The sequence below is a fragment of the Haliotis rubra genome, unplaced genomic scaffold (genome assembly GCF_003918875.1).
Source record: "Haliotis rubra isolate DU_JTF1 unplaced genomic scaffold, ASM391887v1 Scf3, whole genome shotgun sequence".
Lineage (NCBI taxonomy): Eukaryota > Metazoa > Mollusca > Gastropoda > Lepetellida > Haliotidae > Haliotis > Haliotis rubra.
In genome coordinates, this window is record NW_025766968.1 from 7,523,584 (window position 1) to 7,548,845 (window position 25,262).

At 37.6% G+C, this 25,262-nt stretch overlaps 1 protein-coding gene across 1 annotated transcript in view; it reads right to left on the minus strand.

The window, feature by feature from the left end:
- Positions 1-25,262, minus strand: part of LOC124282489 — a 207,789-nt gene that overhangs the window by 103,549 nt on the left and 78,978 nt on the right. The window contains exons 5-6 of the mRNA XM_046718497.1: positions 24,315-24,424; positions 21,405-21,529 (exon numbers count right to left, since the gene is read on the minus strand). Of these exons, the coding sequence (XP_046574453.1) occupies positions 21,405-21,529; positions 24,315-24,424 (235 nt within the window). The remainder of the gene's footprint in view (positions 1-21,404; positions 21,530-24,314; positions 24,425-25,262) is intronic.

The window sequence follows — 25,262 nt, forward strand, 5'->3', positions numbered from 1 at the left end:
TGAGTGAGTGAGTGAGTGAGTGAGTGAGTGAGTGAGTGAGTGAGTGAGTGAGTGAGTGAGTGAGAGTGAGAGTGAGTGAGTGAGTGAGTGCCCTAAACGGGGAACGAAGTTTTATTCCACAACCAATAACTGAAACCGTATGCAGTTGTTCCCATTCACCTGACTGCGAGTGGTATTGTGCATCCCGAAATATTTGCTACTGTGCATGCTCGTTTCTTATTTAATGCAATGAAATGCATCTACCCGGTAATACAACAGTATGACAGTTCTGAACAAGAAAACGGCACAATGTGGAATGGACTCTGTATTCTGATTTTGTTTCTGTATTCTGATTTTGGCTAGGGTATGTTTCTGTATACATGCCAAGTTCAAGGAAAGTTAACCCAAGTATCTTTTAATGTGTTTGGGTATGATGCTGTCAGGGAATGAACCATAGATCTAAAGGAGGCAAGCACTCTATCCACTGTGCCATTGAGGTAGTCACAGATCATCTAAAAACCACAATGTGGACAGAAAACACTACCAAAATAGTAAGTTCTTTCTTTCAGGAATCAAATGTTTTGAAAATAGTGCCACAAGCATATTTCCTCAGAAGTGAGTGAAAAATGGCTTCAATAATTACACCATTTGCAAAACATCATGTTCATGTTAATATCCATGAATTATCCTACAAGCACATAAATGCACTGACCCAATATAATTTTGGACATAATCATGGGGGAAAAAAGTTATTAGGTACAAAAGTTTAAAAACTCAAAACACATATGACTGCTGAAGATGAGGAAAACTGCCAAATACAACTGAGCAATATTTAATATCTGAAAAGACATTTATGCCATTATTCATATATGGATGCTTTTCTGTCATCTGCTAGCCAAAATAATTTAAATCATCTTTCAAAAATTCTAACAAGGTTGTTGTAGATATTTTCACAGGTATGTATGAAAAGATTTATTAGACTCATGTTTCATACTTGAACAGAATATTTCTAAGCACTGTACATAAAATAACAAATAAATTCTTCTCCACAAAACATTACTTGAAAACCCACTCACGAATGTGCAGGGAAACATTATGTACATTAGGAAAGCAGTATAGGAGATGAAATCAGCATATTTATTGTTAAGGTTACCAGCAGAAGCTGGGCCTCTATAGCAGTGTCTTTCTTCAAAGAAAGATATTATACAACATGCTTCAGTGGTTGTGCATAAAGAGGCTTCACCTCAGTGCCTTTGAAGCCAAGATGCTACGCCACCTCTGTAAGTCCATGTGAGAGATCCCATGACAGTTGGGGGATAATCACACTTTGAACAAAAGTTTCTGGCGAAGTGAACAACCCGTGGCAACATCTACCCTCTAGTTTACCCTTGTAATGCAACATTCGCCTGACAAGAAAGATTACATATAATGCAACACTGCAGACCTTGAAGAAATATGACTTAACTTTTACATGTCTTTTCAGCTTTGTCATCCCACACATGAAAACAAAAGTGTATAGACCACACAAAATACATATGCTGGCATATACTCCTTAAGGATGTTTCTTCTTGGTATATTATTGAGAAAAGAGTTTAATGATGTGATAAAATCTGTGAAGAAATGAAAGGTGTAGGTGGTTTTGTTCTCCCCAGTTAAATTTTTAGTCTGTGATTTTTCAGTCTTAGCACAGTGAAGTGGGTATGGTGGGTTTTTTTCCCTGCAGTGTTCTAGGTATGTATCATGGAATAATAATTCATACGAAAATTCATTATTAATTATGACAACTACAAACAATATATTAGGATTCAGATATTAGGAAAATATAAATATAGAATATTAGTTTCATCATACATCAGTAATAGCTTAGAGAAAGACTCCAGTCAAAAGTTGTAAAACTCATCTCACAGACATACTATTGAAAAAGGTATAAATTACGGCTACACAATTTCAGAAATATTCAAGATAAAATCCTAGCCTAAGGTATTGAGGACTCAAGCTGTTAGCAACCCTTTCAGTAAATCAGAGTTATGACCAGATGATTAAATGAACTACTTTCATAAAGTAAACATGTCATCATCTATATTACAAAACTTTAAGCAAACACCAATTAAGGGTTATAAAGACATGGCCCAGAGTAAACGCATCTATTGTAATCCAAGCACCTATAATTGACACATCAGATTAGGCTCGTTCAGATCTAGCCCAGGGTAAGCATCCAAGCATCCAGTAAAAGTGCCAACAAGATAAGTGCCAGTTAAAATAGGATTAACAGGATTAAGAGTAATTGCCCTGTCTTGTCATTAGTAGGACACACCCCATTTTGTATATTCTGTATTTGATAGGCTAATGTAGGTTACACCCATTTTTGTATCAGTGAACCAATCGTAATCTCTTTATTGTTTTAATTGTAGATAAAAAGTCTCTAACTGCATTTGTCCTTCAGTAACGTTTAGACTCCCGACACAGGTCAGCTCTAGCCCTCAGCCCCGAGGGTTGTACCGACTCTCTGTGGCCACCCCATGTTATTCCGTTCTTGTAAATAAAAAATTGTGATTAGCTTCTTGTGACTCCGGACGCTTTGCTGAGTTAATTCCCCCAAGCAGACCAGCACGTCAGTTAGATAAGGGGTTTCACCAGAACCATCACTTGGACCCAAGAACCTTATCATAATATATGGTTCAAGTTTAATTCAGATTGCAAAAATAATTCTGTAATTTTGTAGTTACATTAGAGAATGTATTTTCATAACACCTCTGTTAAATCTAGAAAAACCTACAGTACACAAGAATTATGATCCTGACAAAAGAGGGAGTCACAAAGTTGACAACGATCACATACCATGACAGTTTATAAAGACAAGAACTGGCCCCATCACTATATTAGATGTAACATTGTGCTATATATACTTGAGTGAACACAATACTCATAAACACATTGGCTTCCAAGTGATACACTAAATGACACTGGTTTCATAACAGGGTTGAAGCATACATGGCATTGTGTCAAATGGCAGAACACCCTTCGTTAATTTTTATGATATTCATTTCTTTCATTCTCTTTAATCTTAGCCCAACTTATGCAATCATGTCAGTAAATGGGTACGATCCTTTCAATACATCAGCTGATCTTTCACCTTGCCATCATAAAATCTAAAACCTTCATGTCTAAAAATGCAAAAGTCATGACACAATGTGTAGTACATTTTAGAAACATCAGGTGGAACTGTCAAAAAAAGTCACATACAGGTTACACTACACCAAATCAGAATCCATAGTGTAACAGACACTTTGCGTAGAGAGCCTTCAGTGCAGACTGAATGATTTGACAGCTGTGATTGGGTGTTTTGTGTAAGATGTTTGTGTTTTTTAAATGTACTTCCATCCACTAGCCCCGACTGAAGCTGGTTTTATAGTGCTAGCCCACTGAGATGCCATGCTGCAGTGAAGCATGGATACCCCACTCAGACACATTATATTGACTCTGAGCCGACCGGTCCTTGTTGTACCCATTAATGCCGAGCGCCAGGCAGGGACCAACAAGTACCATATTTTAACGTCTTTTGGTATGACGCGGTCAGGGGGTCTAACCCACGACCTTCCGCACTCCGGGCGGACGCTCTAACCACTACACCACGGAGGCGGTCGTGACCACAGGTATTTTCAAGCGGTTGACATTTTGTGCAGAACTGGGGTTGGTCTGTTGGTCACCTAAATGAAGCTGGGTGAGTTGGTCACATTTTATGTTTTTATTGCTTCTTTAAAGCCAGATTATGTACATGTGATAGCTGTTGATATCTTAGTTAATTTAAGAAAATATGCATAGGAGTTAATGGGAAAAAATTGGTTTTGTGTAACCAAAAACAACTGATATTTTTCTTGAAAACAAAAACTACCCACAGCCTGAATGAAGACCTTAATATTTGTTCTAAATGCTCATATTGTAAAGCAATATGCCTAGGGCTATTAAAAATAAACATACCATTCCTTTCAATGTTATATTTAATAAAAAAAAATAAACATAAATAATATCACACAAAACATCATTTCCCACATAGACTACCCCTTTATATGGCAATATCCACATTTATTGAAAACACAAATTCAACACAATCTGATCCGAGTGTCAGAAACAATCTCATTAAAAATTCAGATGATCCTCTTTGATTGAAAGAAAACAGAAACCGGGGAAAACAATGGCCATACCCTCCCACCTCCCTATGTCAGCAAGCACCTGTTTGAAGGGCAACCATTAGCCCTGAACAAGCCAGACTGAGGGACCTATGACATGCTGCTATGGCATGTGGTACCACAGTCATAAATATTACATTCTAATTCCCTTCCTTCAGTGGTTGAATAGATAGGGAGCTAACACTTTATGATGAGCATCTGTGCCACAGTTCAGCGATTCTCCTGATGCTTGGGGCAGTCTAGAGACCTATGTCAAGAAATGCTATACTCCTGTTGCAATATTAATTATTATTCTGACACAGGATGAGAACAAAGAGCTAATATTAACCTTGCCAAAATATTGGTTCACTGCACATGTTGAAGTTTGCCATCTTATAGAGACCTGTTGCCCATGTTAAAGATACTTATACATATTTCATGATGTATTTTTGTTGTTTTTTTAAAAAAGACAGGGTGGTAAAGAAAACTTGTCCCCCAATTTCTTGCCTGGGTCAGTGTTTGGGGTAAATGAGTATTCATGTACATGAGGAAATATTACACTCATCATTAATATTACATCCATATTTCAATACACTGTTCAGATGACAGGCCTCTGCTGGGAAACATGGGGTTCATTGAAGATGTTAAAATTTGTGACTCAGGGCAAACATGTTACAAAGAGTTAAATACATCTGAATTATATATAATGATCATTTCAAACATATATTTTCGAACTCAACTTGCCAACTGTTAACTTTAATTACTTAATAAATTATGGTACAAGTTTCAGATAGGTCAGAGATCGATGACATCGTGAGACTTCAGAAAAAAGGTATTTCCATCATCTGTCAAAAGCTGATTCAATTATTTCAAGCTAACTGACTGAAACATTGACATTTAGGAGGTGTCTTCAGGGATCAGCATGAAGATCAAATCTCAATGTCATAGATTAATCTAAAAGCCCTGCCAAAATAGGACATGGTAAAAAAAAGTATTTGATGCAGAAATCATGAAAAACTAATTTAAACAAACTTGATAACTTGTCAAATGAACATGTGAGATATCATGTCTTTGACATGCCTCAAAATCATGTCATCATCTAATTCTTTAAAAAGTAGGCATTTTTATTGAGTTGTATAAATCAACTGATTTCCCAATATTACCTCATAACCTTGTGGACAGAAGGAGCGAGACAGTGATTGGTGTTTAATATTGTAGTCTTAAACATTACAGCTAGGCCTCACGCTAGAGTTAACAGCAATAGGGATATGTCCGACAAAGCTGTAATGTTGCTGACTGTAATATGAGATACAGTTGTAATGTTGCTGACTAATATGAGATACAGCTGTAATGTTGCTGACTGTAATGTGAGATATAGCTGTAATGCTGCTGACTGTAATATGAGATACAGCTGTAATGTTGCTGACTGTAATATGAGATACAGCTGTAATGTTGCTGACTGTAATGTGAGATACAGCTGTAATGTTGCTGACTGTAATGTGAGATATAGCTGTAATGTTGCTGACTGTAATATGAGATACAGCTGTAATGTTGCTGACTGTAATGTGAGATACAGCTGTAATGTTGTTGACTGTAATGTGAGATACAGCTGTAATGTTGCTGACTGTAATATGAGATACAGCTGTAATGTTGCTGACTGTAATATGAGATACAGCTGTAATGTTGCTGACTGTAATGTGAAACAATGCTGTTATGTTGCTGACTGTAATGTGAAACAATGCTATTATGTTTCTGACTGTAATGTGAAACAAAGCTGTAAAGTTGCTGACTGTAATGGGAGACAAATGCTGACACAGACAAATACCTCATTAAGAAATGTATTCATATGCAGCAAATATATTTGCTGAAGCACCAGAGATCAAGAAGCCTGTACTAGGATGTTAGATTTAAGATACAGGACTGTTAATGCTAACATATCTATACGTTGTTCTCCAATGTCATTCCGCCATCTGCTGGACAGAGTGACAAGGTCATTCACCTCACAACACTGCTTATGAAACCATGCGATGACGCACAACAGTGCATGTACCACATTTCTACCTTTGAAAATCATAATAAATGTATTGTGTCTTTATATCTATTTCATGAATTTGCACTTAGTTAGTTCCATCATCCGGGTCCACATCTTGCCTGACAAATGTCTATGTCTATGCTGATATATGAACTGTCAGATAGGTTTATTGCTGCTTTGAACAGTATGAACCTCAGTAATAAAGTGTGGAGGCCTCATGCTGGAGTAAAGACTCGAGCCACACAGTTTGATTACATGGTGTTAATTCTAGTTGCCAAAGTGAAGTCACTGTCATTCTCAAAAAATGCACAACAAAAGCAGAAGCCCAAGACACAAGGACAACCACTTTCCTTGAATCCCATGGTCAAGTCAAGATAATGCAAGTGCCACTTCAATGGTTTTGTTTCATATTTTGCTTTTACATTTTCCATCTCTTGTTGATTATCTGACATATCAATCCTCACCTTTATCAATGTTACCTCACTAACACTGTATAAGTAACAAATCCCGTTCTATAATGATAAAAGCAGTATCATTTCTGGACTATTTTAGACAGTCACAAAAGAATGTATATATAAATCAATATAAATGGTGATGTTACTAGATTTCTGCAAAAATAGGTGAGCAAATCCTTCACCATTGGTCACATCTATCACAAACACATGCAAAGACAAAGCAATTAATCACCTGGGAGGAATGTGAGGGAGACCATGGACATTTACCAGTTTGGTTAAACACAGAATATGGTGCTGAGAAACAGAGAAACACTGTAAACCAGAGAATCGAACCCATGATTACGACCATGACAATGGCAGCAGTCTGTAAATAATCGAGTCTGGAGCACGAGCATCAATCTACTCAGCTAGGATACGATGACATGTGTCAACCAAGTCAGCGAGCCTGACCACCCGATCCTGTTACCTCATGGATGCCACTTATGACATGCATGGGTTGCTGAAGACCAGGACCTTCATGGGCATGATCATGGCCATGATGGAACCATGTCCTTTGCATGGGACACAGATCTGAATTCTGGTGCCTTAAACAACTCGGCCACCTGTGCCCCAACCCGAGAGAACAGGACAAATATCTAATAATTCAGCACAAGAAAACAATGACTGTTATAAATGGAATGGTTGGTTTTCAACCTTGATAACTTTTCCTTTCTCCAATACCAATTATAAACTAGTTTCTCATTCTCCATTTGCAATGTTATTCTTATCAAGGGCAACTCATAAATATGTTAAAAACTCCCCTGACAAGAAAATGGTTTGAACAGAATATTTTCTATCAAGATGGAAAACAAACTGTTCCCAGGGTACATAACCAGAAGGGAAACATGATAGGCCTTATGTTAGGTATGAAAATAAATCTGATTTCTCAATCATTTCTTCTTTTATCAAAAACATGCTGTCATGGATACATTTGTGAAGAAATGAAAACAGTAACCTGATCTATTCATGCTCTAGTTCATTTTTGCTCTGGATTGTGTGTTCCATCAAACACTGTTTGTCTTTATTTCATCATAGAGATCAAACAGAATAACGTTATTTCAGCCGTATCACCAAAGTTTGCTTTAATCTACCTTTATTGCCATAAGTCTTACCTGCTTATTCCAACATGCTATTCCTTGTGCAGAAAAAAAATTATACATAAATATTACCGTTTCACTGAGGTTAAAGGTATCCTGTTCAAAAATTTTGTAGTCTGGAGGTGAAAACATTTAGTTTTGAAAGTTTGTTACATTTTGGGCAGACAGCTGCCAATAAAGCCACGATATTTATGCTACAATGCCATCCGGTAATTCCACGCACCTAAGCACATCGATCGCAACACGTCAACTAACGTCTCTTATTTTTTGTGGTTTACGTGACTAAAAATGCTGGTATGCATCATATTTACCTAGAAATATAAGTTTTATTGACAACTCTAAGATTCTAACGTTGCATGATGCCATATGGTTGACCTTACCGGCGTTCTGACGACATCGCTTGCTGTCCGGTAATTCTGCGCAGCAACTGATACACATAATATTTAGCTGGAAATCCGAAGTATGGAAGCGTCTTAGCGCCAGATTATTTTCAAAAATCACTTCATCAATGTAAGGAAGAGTGTTTCATATTAAATCCAATTATGAATAATGAAGAAAAAGGTTTAAAAGCCTGAAGAAAACGAATTTTCATAAAACTGTCAATTACTGTTATTTACTTACCTTTAGTGATTAAAAGCCAGTCCCTTGTAGAAATGTCCCGACTTCAAGCGTAAATGTGGCAGCAGACAATGTTTACCTTTGATACGGAAGTATGCTATTGCAGCTGCGCAGAATTACCGGATGCGCGGAATTATCGGACTCGCTTGTATGTATCTGGGGTGTTCACTGAATTAAATGACACTTGTCCTTTGGGCTGAGAATGTAAGTTGGACTTAACACAGCTTAGGAAAGTATTTCACTTTTATCATGAGCAAAACACCAAGGATCATAATTAGACAATCTAGGATTTGAATGCATAATCATAGGGTTCTTACATGACTGATTTGATTTGAAATGAATCAGCCAACAGGGCTCCCTGTAGCTACCATAAATAGCGAAATGCTTCCTAAGTGACTGGTAAGAGGCGACTAATCGGATTGGCTGGTCAGACTTGCTGACTTGGTTGACACATGTCATCATATCTCAATTGCGTTTATCGATGCTCATGCTGTTGACCACTGGATTGTCTGGTCTAGGCTCAATTATTTACAGACAGCTGCCATATAGCTGGAATATTGCTGAGTGAAGCATTAAACAACAAACCATCCAAACCAATCCTAAGTGATTCAGTCTCCCATAAGTTGATCATAGACTACATGACTTGTGTTTGGAGGTATGTGCGAGTGACAAGACAGTCCAGACTGACAAATGGTCATCTTCTGGACTCAGAAACCATGTCAATTCTCAATCCCTATTCCACCCCTTGTCGCAAAAGCTTATTCCAGTCTATTATTGACCTACTTGTTTTCTATCACCCAAAAGGTGAGGTGAGGTGAGGTGAGGTGAGGTGAAATTGGGTTTAACGTCGTGCTTGAGAATATTTCGCTCATATGACGACGTGCATGCGTGTGTATGTGTATGTGCGGCTGCTTGTACTAGCCCAGACTGAAGCTGGTTTTATAGTGCTAGCCCACTGAGATACCATGCCGCAGTGAAGCGTGAATACCCCACTCAGACACATTATGCTGACTCTGAGCCGACCAGTCCTTGATGTACCCATTAATGCCGAGCGCCAGGCAGGGACCAACAAGTACAATATTTTAACGTATTTTGGTATGACGCGGTCTGGGCTCGAACCCGCAACCTTCCGCTCTCCGGGGCAGACTCTCTAACCACTACACCACGGAGGCGGTCTCACCCAAAAGGAGGTATATTGTATATCAATATCAAAGGTATATCAACTTGCATGTGTTCCACAAAGCCCTGTACCCAAACACATTGTCACTACCATGACACATAGAACATGGTGTCTACTCCCAATCTACCTCTGTATCCCTGTCAGTAGTTGAGTGGTATATGTCAGGTATAGAGCCATCAACAATGCCACTATTTCAACAACCTCCTCCACCAACCAGAAATACCACCTGTCTGTAGCAGTTTATGACCACAGTGTGTAAACATCTACCATGTGTTGGAGAAGAGGTCTGTGGGGTCGTCTTGTTCTGTCGGGTCACAGGACCAACTGGCCACTTGACTCCTGACATTACAACAGTGTATAAGGACTTCCCCATTGACATGACCGACCCCTAGGTATGTGTGAATTCCACCTTATTGACCTACAAGCAAGACTACGTCTGTTGTAGATTAGGGTTAATGGAATACCTAATTTCCCTTGGAAATGTATCATACTACCTTACAAGACAATTAGAGAAGTATGTTGTACAATTACAGGTATGTTGTACAAGTGTGTGTTGTATTGTTATAGGTGTGGTATACAATTCTAGATGTCTGTTGTACAATGTAGATGTAGAGCATTTCAACCAAATAAACAACCAGGCAGCATATTTTTTCTAGTCATTAGAGTGACATAATAACCTCAAATGGATAAAATTGGCTCTATCATCTGGCATGCCCAACTGAAAGGACTAAGAAAGGCTGGATACTTTATGCTTGACCACTTCTATATAATATCATGATATAGTTTAGTACACCAGTACACTTCCTTATTACTCATCAGAATGGTGGGGTAGCATAGTGGTTAAGGCATGAATAGTCATCAGTAAATAGGTTGTTTATGCCTACTGTTCACATGGCATGTTCCTCATTATGAAAATATATTGTTTTAAAATGGATTCAATGTTTGATGAAGATATTGTTTATGTGACGCTCGTCACGCCAAAACCCCGGGTTCGATACCCCACGTGGGTACAATGTGTGAAGCCTATTTTTGGTGTCCCCCGCCATGATATTGCTTTAATATTGCTAAAGGCGACATAAACCCAAACTTATTCACTCACTCGCCTTATTACTTATCAACTTTTAAAATGCCAGTTAAACAGATGGGAGGGCTTAATCCAACACTCATCCATGCAGACATGGCGTCAATTTTAGGGGATGATGTTCCATATTTTGCCATTGCTAAGAGGTGGTGAGCAGCAGAGTTCAAGAGGGGACAAGAGAGTGTCCAAGATGATCCATGATCATGGCCTAGCTTCAACTGCCACCTCTAGAGTAAATGTTGATAAAATACTAGATATGGTTATGGATGATTGAGAACCACATATCACACTGTCAACATAGTAGGCATCTCTCTTGACAGAATTGTGAACATTCAGTGGAATGAATTCTGGGCATGACAAAGGTTCCAACATGCTGGGTTCCCTGGCTTCCAACTCCTCATCAGACAGACTCCAGGTTCGAGATCAGCAGTGTGAATTTACATCATCTTCAAACTGACTCAGCTGATTTTGTTGAAGTATTTCTAACCATGGTTGAATCTTGGGTCCACCATTATCACCCAGAAACTAAACACGGTCAAAGCTGCAGAAACATCAAATGTATCCTCCTTCAAAGAGTGCAAATGCATAATTACAACATCCACATAATGGCTGAAGTTTTTCCTGAATCCCATAGGAATGCTACTGGTAGACTGCCTCCAGAAAGGTCACGTCATGAACAGCCAATCTGCTCAGGCAAGTTTATTGTCACCATTTCTGGAATACAAGACTATAGCCCTGAACTCATTCATATTCACCACCTCTTCCAAAACTTAAAGAAAAAACTGTCTTGCAAGCAATAATATTATGACAATAATGACATCATTTCTGCTGTGGAAGAAACAAGGTGGAAGTCTTCCAAAAAGAGGAGATCAGGATGCTCCAGCATCATTGGTAGAAGCTCAGTGGTGAGTGAGTGAGTGAGTTTAGTTTTGCACTGCTTTCAGCAATATTCCAGCAATATAACGGCAGGGGATACCAAAAATGGGCTTCACATATTTTACCCAAGTGGGGAATCGAACCCTGGTCATCGATGTGATGAGCAAGTGCTTTAATCACTAGGCTACTGCTCATGATTACGTTCTAAAATAATTTGAATCCATCAACACAGTCAGAGTCATTTTAGCAGAAGGTTTTTAGCAGCCATGGAACATGTGCTGTCTGCTTAAACAAGTGACTTAGGCAATGTGCATGCATGGACCCAATGATAATGTTGCTGTTTACATTCTAGCCCCTCACAGAAAACTTGGGTTGTATACTCCTCAGGGAGCTGAGAGTGAGTGAATGAGTTTTGTTTAATACCGCTTTTAACAATATTTCAACAATATCACAACAGGGAACTCCAGAAATAGGCTTCACACATTGTACCCATGTTGAGAATCGAACCCAGATCTTTGGTGTGATGGGCTACCCCACCACCCAAGAGATGAGAGTGACATTCAAGGGTACTCTGATCCATTTACTAGGATAATAAGCAATTAAGCATGTGCAAACCAAATGCCTGAAATGGATAATTATGATTTTTATTATTATAACAATTCGTGGACATTTAGCAAAGTATTTCTGTTTAAAACAACCTTGACCTTTTGAAGCAGCATATTATCTAAGGTACACTATATATATTTATGAGTTCAGTTTAAAGTCTTGTGGGAAATTTTCAGCACTGTGTTAAAAATATGCTACCATGTCATTCAAAAGTGCACAAGACTGATATTTATATTCATTTATGTTGATGCTAAACAGCATTTTTATGCTGATTATATGAATCACATTAGATTCTGAACTTTGGGATCCATTTTTCGGTTTTTAACCTTCTTTATTTCATTTCCAGATTATAGATCTACATAGTCTTGTATAATCTACAAACATTAAATGCTCAACTTTGGTGATGGCATGTTAAATACAATCACACATCATATTTTCTTGTTGACATATTTAAATGCTATACAAAAATATCAAATGATGGTTTTTCCAAGATTTTGGAATTTTTAGCCTAGCATGAACTAAGAAATCATGATTCGTAGAACATGTCAAAGCAATTGATTTTGAAAACAGTTCAGTCTGCAAATTTAAAAACCAACACTGGTTATGTAATCACCAACAAATTGTAAAAAATATCAGGAATGATGAAAACTTGATCCAATTCAGCATTTGTTATAACAATGAAACATTGTTCCATGCTGAATTAAGTGCAAAGACTCATGGCAGTCCAACATTGAGTCAAAGAAATATATAGAAGTAAAATAAGTGTACATAGAACATGAGGACACCAGCTTATTTGAAACTGAATCTTTACCTCAGATCAGTTTCAGTTTAGGTCATTGATACAATAACATTCCTAAAAAGTACCATATTCCTTAATAGAAATCATAATGCCATTCCTCTTCATTTCATCTGTGAAACAAAATATTGGGTCACCTGATATTTAAGACGTTAAAAGTGTATTTAAGTTCATTCACTACTAAATTTCTGATACAAATGCAGAGTTGGCCGGGAACACATTAATTTAAATAAATGTCTTGACTGAAGTTCATGAATAAAACCTACAAAACCAACTACATTTTATGTCATGAGTCTACAGTGGAACCAATATCGAGAACCTCTGATTCCTTCTTGGTCAAAACATTATATATATTAATCGACATCTTCATCATAATGCTTGTCTAATATCAGTTTATACTATATACACTACTCAATATTTGCCAAGACCCATCTTAGTCAAACGTATGCAGGGGTGGAAATAACTTTAAAATTGCTAGTGAACTCCGGTACAGTGGCACATGTGAAATCACTTGCCCTGAAATTTTTTCCACTATACCAGCCGTTTTCTTGTTGAATTTTTAAAATAAACAACATAATTAACATTGGAAAGTCAACTGGACGCCGGTACAGTATGATATACGAATTTGCTTGCCCGACAGAAATAAACACTGGACTCGGACATCGGGCAATGGGTTATTCCCACCCCTGGTATGGTCCTTGACAAAAGTTGAGTGGTATATATTATTGGTAGTTTTATAAGAAAAACTAACAGTTATTTTTTCTCAGTACAACAACACATTGTAAAGCAGATGTTTCCAACTCTGATCAGATGATCATTTCAAGGCAAAGGAAAGAACAAACTTCTCATGTCACATGTATGGGTGTGTTTTGAGCTGCGCTTTGAGCATAATATCCAAGTATGGAAAAGCGCAATACAAATCTACAAATCAAATCTTTTTGTATGTTTCCTGATAACGAACAAATATTTTGATATAATTACGAATTACTGTTGTCTTTCAATGAATTTCAGCCGTACAGCCAAAAGTTACTGTATCAATAGTTCCACTATAAAACCACAGAGTAAGCGAGCGCCAATTTGGGTTTACTGACACTTTGGGCCACCTCATTAGAGTGAGTGAGTGAGTTCAGTTTTACATTGGTTTTTGCAATATTCCAGCAATATCACGGTGGGGACACCAGAAATGGGCTTCACACATTTTACCCATGTGGGAAATCGAACTCCGGTTTTCAGAGTGACGAGCAAATGCTTTAACCACTAGGCTACCCCACTGCCCCCCACTTCATTACAGCTGACAAAGATTTGAAATATAATTAACAATGAAATATTAATTGAATTATTTTGATATTTTATTACATGATATTTAGATACATAATTACTTTAAGAAAACATATAGTAAGCTCATGACTGAGCTGTAAAAGATTTCATAGACTGAACTGAAATTTGCCAACACAATTGTGGGGTGATTTTAAGAAACATTTTCATCTTATTCATTCAGAATTAAAAGTGAAAACAGATTTCATCATTCATAATAAAACATCATATAAGTGACTACAGTGCAGCAAAAACTGCAAAATGTTTTAAAACAGCTTCATGAAAACTTCACCAAAATTTGAAATATCTATGACTAAATGTTCATTTCATTCCATTGCTGAAATAAATTCAAAATTTGCCTCTTACTGAGTTACATAGGTTGTCTGTGCGTATAATGTTATGATGGCTACAATGACACCTCAGGTGCTCCAAACCCAACTAGCAGCAAGTCTGGAGGTCAAATAGGGGCAGAGTGCAGCTGGGAGTTGTCTGCCCTTACATCATGTTACTCCAGCAGGAGATATCACGAAAGACGTACCCCATGTGGAGTATCTTACCAGACCAGATCAAGGTTTGGGTCGGTGTGCTGCTTGTTATGGCTGCTAGTCAGTCGGTTTACGAGCGGATCTGAAACATGGTGACCTTATGATGCCACCTGGATCTCTCGTTGAGATTTACAACATCCGGAAATTTATCAAATCAAAAGTGTTTATTGGCACCGGAGATTCAGGATGTTGTTCCAGTAAGCTGGTACCAGCGTCAAACTTGGCTCATGTTGTAAGTTTTCTAGGCTGAGTGGTGTACTGGGAGAATGCTTGTTACTTATGTCAGAGTCTGTTGGCTGGGATGAGTCTGGGCTCCTGACAAGCGTGCTACAGCTCCCGTCAGGTGGAATCTGATCTACCTTTATCTCATGTTGTAGATCAGAACATTTTCGAATATCAATTCAGTGAGACCTGCTAAACTCTGGTGTTAGTTTCTGATCAAACATATCACTGACAGGCTCAGGCTTTCACTTACGACTGTTGATGGTAATTAGTAAAAGGTTTCCAGACAACTAAAAAGAGGGACCTTCTACTGGAATATGTCAAGACAGCAAGACATAAAATATTCCTATAAATTCTCATATCTTTTCATAAATCTTTACAGGTATAATATGACCTCACAAGATAACACTTTCCTTAAGACAATTTTTTTGCAAGCACCAGTACATAAGAAAATACATGACACTGGTTTCAGAATAAGAGTTGGTGGGCATGTGAATCATTATTTGGAATTTAAAGAAGATTCAGCTGAATTATCCTGTACGTGTGCTTGAAAGACTGTACAATATATCACTGTTGTGATGGAGACAACATGGATGAAACATCGAATTGCCCCACTGTTGCAAGTTGCATCCCACAAACATTGACATCATGAAGGATGTAACATATGAACCCTTTTCGGTCAAGAGGAAATGACATTTTTTATGCTGCATAATAGTTTGAAATAGTAGGAAGAAAATGATCAGGCGTGTCCAAATGACTGACAACTGATATTTTATTATTTTTGACACTTGCAAGTAGACGAAAACCCGAAGTGACATAGTTCATGGATGTTTTGATGCCTAAGGCACATCACTGACAAACCAAGGGTGAGTGAGTGAGTTTTAGTTTTACGCCACTTTTATCAATATTCCAGCAATATCAAGGAGGGGAACACCAGAAATGGGCTTCACACATTGTACCAAAATGAGGAATTGAACCCGGATCTTCTGCATGACGATCGAATGCTTTAACCACTAGGCTACCCCATCAAGGATCATAAACAACATATATATCAGATTCAAACCCAACCCATGATCGGTGGATCAGTACCCTCACCCCCTCCAACCCATTGTCCTCCCAAACCCACAAATAGACACATGCTGTTTCCCCATATCATGAAAGTCATGTTTCTCAAGTGACCTTTGTTAGAAAGCTTATATTTTAATTCAAACAGGACAGAATCCATAGACCTTATTACGCCCAAAATATGTTATATCAGGTTAAGACAGAAAAATGGTTCATTTACTTCATGATAAATCACATATACAACAAGAAAAAATTGTGTCCAGGGACACGGATGCCCCCACTGCTGTAGGAAGAGTTCCCTACACTGAGTGTGCTCTGGTGATTAATTTCTACTAAACAAATATCATGGTTGATTATAAAATAAATATATCCAAAGTGTCCAAGGTAAATACTTATTTGTAAATGTATGTCACAATGAACTTACCACAGTACAATTAAACCTATATCATGAAGGTTCATGGTACCACGGTAAATAAACTAGCAATAGCAATATCACTGGAGGCATAAATAAATTATCACACATTCAGGGTCCCACTGAAGTACTTGAAAACACTAACAACAATGTGTTGAGGGGTTAGATAACACAACCTATTATATAAAGATAAATAATTGAACAAAATTCACGAACAAGTTCAATAAACATCTATGCAACTATGAGATGCACACCTTTCGAGTCCCAATGAAACACATGTATAAGCTTAATCAATTCTGTTGAGCAGTTTTTGTGGAGAAGAGAATACACTTAATCCCCTATTTCACTATCATCAGAGAGAAATTCAACACAATTTATCTAAGTTCAAATGTCTCTAAACATACAAAAAATTATAAAATACGAAAACAAAACATGAGAAGCACACCTTTAGAGTCTCTATAAAAGACATATGTTAGCTAATTGAGTTTTGTGCAGTGGTTTTTGAGGAGAAGTGGATAAAGTACACCCCCTGTTGTATGGGACGAACAGGATGAATAGAACCAAATTCAACTAAGTTCAAACATCTGTAAAAGTGACAAAATTAAGAAATTGCACAAAAAAATTATGAAATGCACACCTTTAGAGTCCCTACGAAAGACATGTAGAAGTTCATCCAATTCTGTTGAGCAGTTTTTGTGGAGAAGTGGATAGACTTCATCCCCTATTACACTATCATCATAGAGAAATTCAGCAAAATGTACCTAAGTTCAAATGTCTCTAAACTTACAAAAAAAACCAATAAAATACAAAAACAAAATATGAGATGCACACCATTAGAGTCCCAAGAAAGCCCATGTATAAGTTCATTGAATTCCACAGAGCGTTTTTTTGTGGAGAAGTGGATAGAGTACATTCCCTGTTTCGTACGGACGGACAGATGGACACGGAGGGTAACCCTATATGCCCCCAGCCATATATGGCGGGGGCATAAAAATAGCTACACATATTGATTCAAGTTTTGAAGTTACTTGAAACTTAAAATTGTAAATAATGACAGTAAATCAGATGCATGAGGTCAGAACTGTCTACATGATAGTCATCTTTCAATTACCCATACATTGTTGTCGCTGAAATAATTAACTGTATAGTTACATTCATGGATAGACATATTGTTTTGATAACATTCCCTGCTGATTGTTTCACAATGGAGTGTAGGTACAATTCATTCGAAGTGTTACATAAATAGTAGACCCTCATTAACCCTGGCAGTCTAGTGTCAGTCTATCATGCAATGTAATGACTCCACACACACAAGGTGAGGTGGGGTAAGTAACGTGTTTCAGCTACATTTGTCCAAAATGAGATGTTACCAAGGTTACCATGTTCTCTGATACCATTAAACTTGACATGAAGGGTGCATGCAGACCACACTACACAATATGTATCATCTAGACAGTGTTGGCCTCATCCAGAGATGCTCCAGTAATCACATAACATCATTGATCAGAACAACATGGGACACAACCACGCTGCACTGGGCTTTAAAGATTCTGATTCCAATAATTCAATATCGCAAATGGTGCCCTAATTTGGTAACAAAAATGTCCATATAAAAGCAAAAGCCACAAAGTTAATATCCATGATCACAATCTCCAACAAAAAATGTACTCTCTCACTCGGGATGACAGGGGTTTTGTTTGTTCAGTTCAATAAGTCTCGAACAAAAAGAAAGATCACTTATTCGAGAAAAACGCTAAGACAATTAATTGTGTGTATTCCTTGCACGGCAAGGATTCTTTTGAGCCAAATATCCATCAAAGTAGACCCAACAAATAAAAACTGTCCGTCCCATTCAGAATTAATAATCAATTGAAAATGACCACGTTTGATCTCTCCACCATGGTCACCGAGTTCAGCAAAAACAATCTCCAAACTTCACCATAATTTCCCTATACAATGTAAGAGAAAGCATAAAATTATCCACGGGCAAAAGTCATTGCTAGATCAATGATCCTATCTCTCGTGGCATTAAAATCCCGATTTGCAATGTGGTGATAACAGACCAAAGGGCTCTGACCGATTACCCACAAAATTAGACAGCAATTAAAAGCACAGTGATGCCTTCTATGGGGCCCATGTTGAACACAGCCATGTGAGATGTACACGAGAGGTGAATCGATTTCAACAATCTTATTTCCCACATGCGATCGTTATAAACTCTGTTTCAAGGATTGAACCAACATGCATATAATACACTATCAGCTAGGCCAGTTTTCCACCACAATAGCGTCCTGCCAGGAATCAATAGTAAAACAATAGTATTCTGGCCTTGTCTTCCGCTCCCAAGTGGAGAACGCAATCACATATCCAACTACGGTATAAAGATTTCAAATGTACAAATAGAGACTTTTCGACATATAACAAACATGGCAGCCGAAGGGCACTTCACAACAATGGCTTGAATGGGACTTGGGAGGAATCCTCTTAAATCTGAACAGAAACCATTTCATTTTGTTTAGAAATGGCAACCACTAAGCGCGCGGAAACAGCAGGTCACTGAAGTACAGCTCTAATTGTCGTATGTTAGAACCTATCGACCGATGCTAGTCAATGAAAAGCATCAACGAGTTGATGTGGATTTTCAGAGAATAGAAATAAATACCAATATTCATTGGGTATTTTTTTAACCGCGGCACCACTAAAACCTTAATCACGTCTAGCATTGTGCAGTATCAAAATCAAGCCATGTTATCCAAACAACAAATTTATCATCTCTCATCAACCAGAATAAAACCCAAATCGGTCCAAATAATCCAAATCTCTTTTCTCAGGTTGATGCAGTGTCTGTTCCCCTGCCTCGACGCTTATCAATCAAATGTCACTCCCAGTTTCTCTTGCTTCACTAGCCATGTAAAGATTATTTGCATTGTTGTATAATATAGATATCAAAACAAACTACAACGTGAACCCTGATTTTAATTTAAACAAAGACCCCAGGTCTCAGGTGTTATTTGGTAGGAAACAACAGAAAAAGCAATTAGTGACTTTGTTGCAGATTGTGAAAAGAACAAGAAGGTATTTCAACAAGATGAGTGCTTAACACGCCTTACGACTTGTGATGAAATGCTTTCTAACCACAAGGACCTATTGTGTGCCTTCATCTCAACTCCGCACGATCCATTTATGAACCTTATTGCTGGAAAAAAAGGGCAAAGCTTTAAAAATTCAATATCTTTCTTTGTAAAGTCCCTTGCAGCATTTGGCTAGACACACACATCAAACTGGGCCTGTCACATGTGATTTTCACTACTGAGACATTACATAAGCTGACTTTAATAGACGCAATGCTTGTGGTCAACAGTTTGCTTCTTATCTACTGAGATAAATCACTTTTACAATGGAAATTGATCAATATCAACCACATTATTTTACATTCTTTTTTGGTAAATGAGACTGATTTGTTTGATGTGGGAATAAACAAGTTTGGAAGCATTTCTAGTGATGTGCAGAAACGTTGTTAGTGGAAATATATTGATGTACAGAAAGGCTTAATTAAATATATGACTCTCATAACAAGAAAAAAAATGTTTAAGCAGCATCAAAAACAGTTCCTGCAAATTTGTTTTGTTGTTAAATAATAACAGAAAGTTAGACTTATAACCAACAACATCGTAATAGAATAGTTTTAAAGTCAGAAACTTTGTCTTCAATACCACCACATTGTTTTGTAGAATACCTAGCCTCTCATTACAGATCTTATTAATTTAATTGTTTTCAGTTGTTCAGTCAAAATGATGTCCCGGATTGTGTAGTGAAGCAGGTACAAGTAGGGAATCCAGATTACAAGAGAAAATGTCAAATCAAAACATTTTCCTCTTTCACACATTTTTAGACAAAAACTTTCAGACTTGATTTACATATTTATTTACATTTCAGCTTGACAAAATGAATAATTACTTAGAAAAGCTAATTCTATGCTGCAAATATTTTGTATCTGTCAAATATTTATCTTCAACTTTTGGTTGTTGTCAAAATAATATAAGCTCCTCAGATGGAGTCATATAAGCATTTATCTGTATACTACACTATCATTGTAAAACTATTTAATTTGTACTTTACTTACAAAAATACATAAATCATGTTATGATAGATATATTCTTGAGAGTAAACAAATCGTGTGAGGAAAGAATAGAGCAAATGAACAACTGATTAAGGAGGATTACAGAATGACATCATGATGTGTATGTTCCTGTGTAGGGTTAGAGCTGTAGGGAGAGAGAGAGAGTTTGAGATTACTGCCCGAGGCCATGGTAGTAAGGCCGAGAACCATTGATCAATAGGTTGTGAAGAAACACAGATTTGTAGAGTAAGGGAGACAACTCCATTTAACCAGCTGTGTTCTGATTCTGACACCATAGTGTTGTTTAAAAAAGAATAACGTCATAATTCTCAATGAAAGTCAAAATTGTCTTTGATGTTTTGACTTCATACACATTTATTTTAAAATTTGTTTTAGAAATCAGCAAACTGTGTGTTTGTTTTCTGCAAATATTGACTGGATGAATTTAAATATTTCAAACTTCCAACACCAATAAAATCCCTATTTTGTGAAGATTCTTTAATTTAATTATAAAATTGAAATATTCATATGAATATACTGAAAGATTGTAAAGAAAAACAATTATTGAAAAATGTCAGCATGACACATCTATGAAACAAAGAGTTCACCATTATATAAGTGTGTAATAATTTGTTTAAAAAATGTTTGGACAGTGGTGCGTTCAAATTTACATATATGCATATACTATAACATTTTAAATTAAACAGATCCTGCACATAGTTGTGTAGCCATCATTTAGCCATTTATGGTGTGCATTGCCTGAACCATTCTGAAAGGAATATGACACAAAACTCAACAAACCTGTTATGGCAAGATTATGATTGGCACCGGATGCTATGTACGTGACAGCTTTGTCAATGTCGACATCACGAGGAACTACCGCCTCTTCTCGGCTGCCGATTCCAATCTGACCATGGATGTTACTCCTGTCAAAGGAAAACAGGAAGACAGTACGATGAAGTACCTTGTTATCGGTTCCCGGCTTATGTGTAATGTATTCCTTACTATTTCATCAGATTCTTTCTTGGACGCACAAGAAGTCAGAAGATATTTTCCATTTGATTAATCATTCTATATATTCCCTATTACAATTTCCTCAAGTCAAAATGTTTGACAATTCTGAATAAAGAATGAAGATTCCAAAACAGACATTTTCACATTATTTTAACACCTTGTCAGTCAAATTCATATCTACATTTCCTAAATTTTGTATGTTTTTCGTTGTATGGAAACAAAACATACATCAAGTAATTTAGACACAGAAAACAAATGTATTCTTAAAATAAACCAATAATTGTTATCAAAACCCCAATCTCTACTGTCCATTTTCTGGCACCATCTATAATTTAAACCCTGGGGGTTTATACTGAAGAAACTAATCTTGGAAATATCATGGCTAAATAAAGGTTTCCCCCTTTGACTATGACTGAGGGAGTACCATGGCAGATATAGAGATTCATCATTGTGTTCCTCCATCATAACGGTCGGGGCATCAGACCTTATTAATTCAATCATTTTCATACAGACACCATCTGCGAGTCTGGGGAAAGCGTTTGCATGACAACTGCTTTCAGATATTGAACATTCAAGCAACAATAAATGAATGAACTCTTCTTTGGTCAAAATTACATTAAAAGACAATTTGCTGTCGATATTTTGAGAGATTGTGAAGGAAAGAAATTATAGAACTGCATAGGAATGACACATTTCTCAAAACAAAGGGTTCAAGATTACAAAAATGCTATTACAATTTGTTTTAAAAAATATTTTTTGCTCTAGTCTGCTGAAATTTACAAAATGTCCTCCCTTGAAGCTGTAATCCATTTACTGATAAAAGAAGATTTCTTGGATTTTGTTTCTTTTTCATTACAATAAGAACACATCAGTCTTATCCGAGTCAATATTAAGTTGGAAGGAGTATAATCCTTAACATGGCACGCTGTGTCATAAACAGAAATTGTTGTCTGAATGCAAACTGCGTGGATTTCTACATGTAACGGCATAAGAGGTGACTAATCGGGTGGTTAGACTCACTGACCTTGTTGATACATGTCATCATGAATACGCAATGCAGTTTAGAAAGTGGTCAAATGTAACACATGTTATCTTTGGGATTACACTTTCATAGTAAAGTACAGTACAGATTCTAGTACTTTTGCTGGGTTGAGTCCAATCCGGGATTCGAACTCTCAGATTCAGTCACCTCCATGAGAGATGTGCCAATTTACATTTTTCAGAGGGGTATACAAAGTCCACAGTCTAGACTACCAGTTGTCCAGCTTCCATTTTTGTGGAAGCCACGGTGGCTGAGTGGGTTAGGTGGCTGACTCTAAGGGTGTGGGTTCAAATCTCGGATGCAACTCAATCTAACAAAAGTACTGGAATCTGTACTTTACTAAGAAAGTGTAATCCCAAATATAACATATGTTATATGTCATCATATCCTAATTGCATGGTACCGTCTCCGTGGTGTAGTGGTTAAAGTGTCCGCCCAGAGAGCGGAAGGTTGCGGATTCGATCCCCGACCGCGCCGTACCAAAAGACGTTAAAATATGGTACTTGTTGGTCCCTGCCTGGTGCTTGGCATTAATGGGTACAACAAGGACTGGTCGGCTCGGAGTCAGTATAATGTGTCTGAGTGGGGTATTCATGCTTCACTGCCGCATGGTATCTCAGTGGGCTAGCACTGTAAAATCAGCCTAAGTCTGGGCTAGTACAAGCAGCCGCACATACACATACACATGCATGCACGTTGTCATATGAGCGAAATATTCTCAAGCACGAAGTTAAACCCAATTTCACCTCACCTCACCTAAATGCATGGATCAATGATAGTGAGGTCAATCACTAGATTGTCTGATCCAGCCTTGTTGTTTTCTTACCACTAGAGATAAGCCAACCCCCTTATACAGGCTGCTTTTTTTGGTCCTCAAAATCTGGCTTATCTACAGTCATATAGGGTACAGACTGCTCTCATATAGCAGGAGTACACTGCCTAGTGCAGCATTTAACAAATATAACAAACAAACACGTACGTAAGGCAACCTGTTTCACCCTGACAGTCAATGGGGTGTAATGTTTTAGATATAAACATGGTGTAATGTTTATAAACATGATCAAGTCAGTGATGTAAATATATCCATCATTACTGTAGCCTATGGATCCACCACTAATACCAGCAAACTCTGTTGTTTTTAATTTGCTTCACAAACCTCAAACCACAAATATCAGACACAGATCCAGAAATTTTAATAGGATTAGGTTCACAAGTTTAATTGATGCTTTCAGGGTTGTGGGATGTCACATTTTGAACATAATCTTCAGGAGGAAGCGTGTGCTCACATCATTTAATTGATACCTTCACCAGGGTCCATGTTATTTTCAAAAGGGGGTGGAGGGTTCCCCCACTGAGTACGGCCCACTTATGACATTAAATACACCGCAAGAACTGAGAAATCAATATTGTCTATCTGAAGTCATATTGTTCCAAGAAGAAACGTAAGGTACCAATTAGCCGAAATTCAGCCTACAAACTCAGTATAAGATTGTTGATAGTCTTTTTTGATGTTTTGCAGTGTTTGTTACTCATCACTAAAATGGCTTTATGCAGAAGGGCTGTGGTTAAACAGTAGTTACATCACAGATGATTAATAACATATACAAATTAATATCAGTAGTTCAATGTATTATCCTTCAATAAACATTGCCTACCCTACAGCAGCCAGAGTTCCATTGCTGAAGAGGAAGAGGGTGTGTTTGTCTCCGCTTGACACTTGTGACACGTGTCGATACATCAGGAACTTCATCAACTTCGGCTCAAGCTGCAATGACATCAAACAAAAACAGCTTCCTGCATTATGGGTCTGCACTGCATCAAAATTGGGCATAGAGATTCTCCAAACCACAAAAACCTTTCTCTGAATCATATTGCAAGACATTTTGTCAAAATGTTACAAAAAGTGTTGACATTTAATTTCTTTTGCATATTTTGCAAAATTTTGTTAGTGGAAAGCCTTCAAGCTTACTTTCAGAAGATGGAAGGAGGAGTGTGGTTTCTGAAAGTGACTTTGCTCACTCAGGACTTTGAGGTGAGTGAGTGAGTGAGTGAGTGAGTGAGTGAGTGAGTGAGTGAGTGAGTGAGTGAGTGAGTGAGCGAGCGAGCGAGCATGAGTGAGTGAGTGAGTGAGTGAGTGAGTGAAAGCCACTTTGATCAGTATTCCATATATATGGCATGTTGGTTGAACTAGAGAGGACAACCACAAGTGATGCAGGTCACAGATGTTTACCACGAGTAAAGGTGCCAAGCAGCCTAGAAGAATCAACCATTGTCACAGAAAAATAGCATATAGAGGTCATCAAACTAGTGGTCGACAATGTGAGCAACAATCCATGCACTCAGGATAACATTCTCCTGTTCAGCCAGCTGTGTGTATTCATGACAACTAGGCACTGCATGAACTCTAAAACCTCTGTGAGCAATCCATCTGAACTAACAGCACCTGCACCTACAACAACCATAATGAACTGGGGCCAACTTCTGCCCCAAAATTCAAGCAGAGCATCATAATTCCTCAACTGGAAGCCTCCAGTGCTTTTCTCTTCTGGTCAATTTAACATTCTGATATTGATGGTCTTATTTCAGGAACTGTATCAAGAATA